General features: G+C 32.9%; 1 protein-coding gene across 1 annotated transcript in view; it reads right to left on the reverse strand.

Moving 5' to 3' along the window:
• Nucleotides 1-4,188, reverse strand: part of LOC106457540 (cellular tumor antigen p53-like) — a 28,700-nt gene extending 24,512 nt beyond the window's left edge. Inside the window, exons 1-2 of the mRNA XM_022383519.1 lie at nucleotides 4,079-4,188; nucleotides 3,147-3,266 (exon numbers count right to left, since the gene is read on the reverse strand). Coding sequence (XP_022239227.1) covers nucleotides 3,147-3,266; nucleotides 4,079-4,092 — 134 coding nt within the window. The 5' untranslated portion in view covers nucleotides 4,093-4,188. The remainder of the gene's footprint in view (nucleotides 1-3,146; nucleotides 3,267-4,078) is intronic.
• Between the last annotated feature and the right edge of the window lie 470 nt (nucleotides 4,189-4,658).

Consider the following 4,658-nt stretch of genomic DNA (forward strand, 5'->3'; position numbering starts at 1 on the left):
CCATATTCTATTATTTCCCAAGATTCAAGGATATTATTGATCCAATACTACTGCGTTTTTAGCCGCTCTGATCTCTTTTTTTTCAAGCACAAACTTTTAGCTCATAGCTCCATCTCTTGACCGATTTGAGATGTAATTACAGCCACGGCTATTGAGGATTCCCTCTTGTTTTCCCCATAATGTCTCATGTTGCGTTTTTTGTAGATGTTTTGCTATGACTAGATTTTCAATCTTTTCATTTCTTAAACAACCCTTATGTTCTACTAAACGATATTTTCAATTACGTTTTGTCTGTCCAATGTAGCCCCCCAGCGGCAGAAACCGGGTTTCGATACCCGTGGTGAACAGAGCACAGATGACCAGTTATGTAGCTTTGTGCTAAATTACGAATAAATAAAAATAAACTGTCCAATATAAACACTTCCACATTTACATACAATTTTATAAATTCCAGCTTTTTTTCCGTTAACTATATGTTATCTTTAGTATTACCTAAAAATACATAGCAGTTGGAAGAGAATTTAACCTGAATATTGTAGATAGAGCAGTTAAGAAATTCACTAATATTGTGATAAAGGATTAAAGTATTAATTTAAAGCTTAATTATGCTCAAATAAAAAAAAAGAATGCTTAATTCTGTCATACATTCCAGATTTAACTACTAGTGAATTTAAAAAATAATAAATACTTTACCCTATATTTCAACCGATAAATAAGATAAAGGAAATCTTAGGTAATACTACAGATAATATACAGTTAACGGAAAAGCTGGAATTTATCAAATTGAATGTGAAAGTATTTGTATCGGACAGACAAAACGTAATTTAAAATATTGTTTAGTAGAACATAAGAGACTTGTAGAAATACAAATATTGCAAATTCGGCCATAGCAGAGCATGTACAAAAAACACAACATGAGATATTATGGGGGGAAAAAACTGTAATATTGGCTCAACCAAAGGATATTAGAGCCAATAATAGCAGTGAATCTTTTGAAATCTATCTATATACTACTAAAACTCTGAGATTGTTTGTGTGTGTGCTTGTCTGTAATTAAATACAGCAAAAACGGCGCACAATAGAGCCATTATTTCCCTGTCAATGTTCCCATCTTCATTAAAAGGCGTAGGATGACAACAATCAAATATCTTTTCTTGAATTATGAATAACACGAATGGATTGAAATATTTAATTAAATTATCTCAAAATAAACCTTCATTTCGGTGCAATATTGAAATTAGCTTGAATTCTTCATAACCTCTTAATAGTGGTTGACCCAACGGTCACGGTGGTCTAGTAATAAAATATAAACAGATAATGAAATATTAAGTAGAGACGAGGGTCTGACGAACCTCTTCTAAGAATTATAGTGCACCTAGTTTAAAATGTGTAAATATGAAAATTGAAACTATTATGTCTGGAAATTTCACTCTCTAAGATGACGTTGAAACATGTAGATTTGTTATTTATTACTAGCAGAAGTACACGTCCGTTGGACGGGTGAAATAAAAACTCGTTTGTAACAAAATAAAGAAAACTGTGCTTCTATTTTTTCTTTAACATAATAAACATTAAAAGTAGGCCTACTATTAAAATACACTGAGGTACCAATACTGATAAAAAAGTCATACTGTTTTCAAGAATTACATCAATATGAAATTAAATGGGGGGTCCAACCCCCCTCATGTCATCCTGTATAACTATGTCAAATTATGCTGATTTGGTAGTTTATACGAAATTAGATATTAAATTAGATGGGAGGGCCAACCACCTCATGTCATCCGGTATCACTGTGTCAAGTCTGGTGCTGATTGATCAAGATATGTGGAAACGTATAAGGAAGATATATATATATATATATATATATATACACACACATATTGACGTTTAGTTACGTTGATTTTAAGAATTATGGACATAACAGTAAGTACAATAAGTATTCTAACCACTTCTTGACTGAATCATGTTATCTGTATATTATTTTACATTTATAACAAAAATACTAAAGTACTAACAAAATGCAAGTATTAAAATGCACCCCATCATCCGTGTTAAGGGACTGACTGTCGCTTTTATAACACACCCTCTTCTTAAAGTGTGGGGAATGTTTTTTGGCATCACACGGGTATTTCTAAATCATGTTATAATGTGTTTGTTGCTGTCATGTGTTTTTGTTGTAATTTATTATTTAGTAGTTAGTGTCATAAGATAAAGAAAGTTATTCAGTTAATGTAAGTTGTTCACGTTTGCATTAGTAGATTGGGACACGGCACGATAAGAGGCAATCAGAAATTGTGCATATATATATACAACTCTATTACATATGCTCGTTAAATGGCTGTAAAAGTTTTACATCAGAAAACTTTGTTGAGATTTGCAACGTAAAAAAGAGCATAATGCCAATCTGCAAGAAAAATTTAATGTTGCATAAATTCATAAAAATGTGTTAAACTACGCTATACTGCGTTAATTTGCACATGTGATATAGTGGTGTGTTACACTAGTTTGTGGAACATATGTCATGACGAAGCTACACTAAGTTAGTTTGAAGATCACGTGCAGCATTAGAGATGCATCACGTTTTTCATATGTAACAACAGTTGTATTACGTTATTACAGAACTGCATACATTTGATTTATTGTCCAATGTAATAACAAGAGCTGCATTACATTAGTAGCTCACATGTAATAACAGAGTTGCATTACGTTAATAAGGTTTGGTGTTTAGGGCGCTCAACTTGAAAGCTACGTGTCGCGGGATCGATAGCCGTTGCCGAACATCTCTCCCCTACAGTCGTGAGGGCTTTGTAATATTACAATCAATCCCACTATTCGTTGGTAAAAAGTATCCCAACAGTTGGAGGTAGGCGCCTTTCCGTTAGTCTAACACTGCTAAATTAGGGACGGCTACCGCAAATAGCCCTCTAGTAGCGTTGTGCGAAATTAAACAAATATGTTAACTTGTTAATTATATTTGACTAGAGATGGGTTTCTTTTCTCTGTACTCGTGAGAAGTGCGGATGTACTGTAAGATGACTAAAAATTACTCATAGCATTAACTAAGTGTTCTTGAAAAACATAAAATTATGGAGTGTAAGCCTGCTATTTCATATAATGGTAAGAAAATATTGAAAGTTGGTATTTACCCGAATGGTAATATTTCTCCCCAAATTTGTTTCATTGTTTCTTCTGATGTAAGTTCCAAATTCGAGTAACTACTGGAGCCCGTTGGTTCATATTCCTTATCTTCTTCCATTTCACAAATTCTGAAAGTTATCAAATGAGAGAACATCAGCATCTTATTTTTTTAAATAATAAAATAACGTTAAAATCGTACAAGTTACTTGCTCCTTGACTTCCATTTCATGATTACAAGTTTTAATAGTTATTCAACAGATGGCGCTTTTTCCCAAGTTCCTCAAGGTATGAAGATAGGGCATTGACACAGAAACTTGAAAGGACCGGAACCACATTTCGACACACAGATATACCGTAAAATGAAGGTCCAAGTGTGTGTGCGTGTATATCAGATGTCTTCTTAATTTCAAGTTTCCAGAAAGATTGCCTATTACGTACTTCATCAACAGATAATTATGCTGTGTTAATCTGTTATGACATAACCTAGAATAATGTACAACTAAAAACATGTTCTTTACAAACCCTCAAGATTATATATATATATATATATACAAAATTACAGAAGCTCCACTAAGTGTCGTACTTCGATAAAGAAGGTACAGTATGGTAAGTTTAAACTTTAATAAAAGAAAACAACTATGAAGGAAATAAACAAATTCTTTACCAATAATCAACAAACTTTTCTGTATATGTTAAGAAAGTAAATTTCCTTGCTAAATATGGGCGTGTGAACATATCTTGCAAAGTTTCAATATCTAGCTTACACTGTTAGTGTTATAGTTATACTACTACTAGTGCCGGTAGTGGAATAACTTTTTCACACAGTTTTATCTCTAACTTTTAAAAAGTTTTTAACCGATGTAAAATTGGTTTTGAAAGGCATAAAAATTTACTTATCTGTAAGAAATACTATGATACCACCAACTTATGGATTACTCACCTTGTAGCAGTCATTATATTAATAAAATCTTCACTTTCCAAAGGCGTACTTCACGTCTAATCTTAAATAAACGCTAAGCCTTGATTTCGTCACGTGTTGAAACCTGTTGCACTCAAAAAACCTTGTGGCGTGACTGTGAAGCGCCACTTGCTATTAAATCTAAGCTGTTTCTTGCTTTCAGCCTTTGCGCATGCACAGGCAATGTGTTACCATGACGACAACACCTTATATCAGCACGAGAATCCACGTGTGCTTTTATGACAGGAGCACCATAAGAAATAGGGTCAAGACCAGGGAGACACAAGATAAGGTGTTTTAGAGAAGTATAAGGAAAAAAACTTGCCTTTTACTTGTCTCCAATCATTACAAGACTAACGACCATAATTTACTGATCAAAGCTATATCTTTGATACACAATACAATTCAACAAAGCTCTAGGAGATCAGTTTTATGATTATCAAAATTTAAATTGATTGGTTTAGCTATCAAAATTTCAAAATTAGAATTTCTCTAAGGAAGTAAACAGCTTGGAATGATAAGTGCAAGTTAAAAAAAACTATTCTGTGACGCACATGCTTTT

This window comes from Limulus polyphemus, unplaced genomic scaffold (genome assembly GCF_000517525.1).
Source record: "Limulus polyphemus unplaced genomic scaffold, Limulus_polyphemus-2.1.2 Scaffold343, whole genome shotgun sequence".
In the NCBI taxonomy this organism is placed as follows: domain Eukaryota; kingdom Metazoa; phylum Arthropoda; class Merostomata; order Xiphosura; family Limulidae; genus Limulus; species Limulus polyphemus.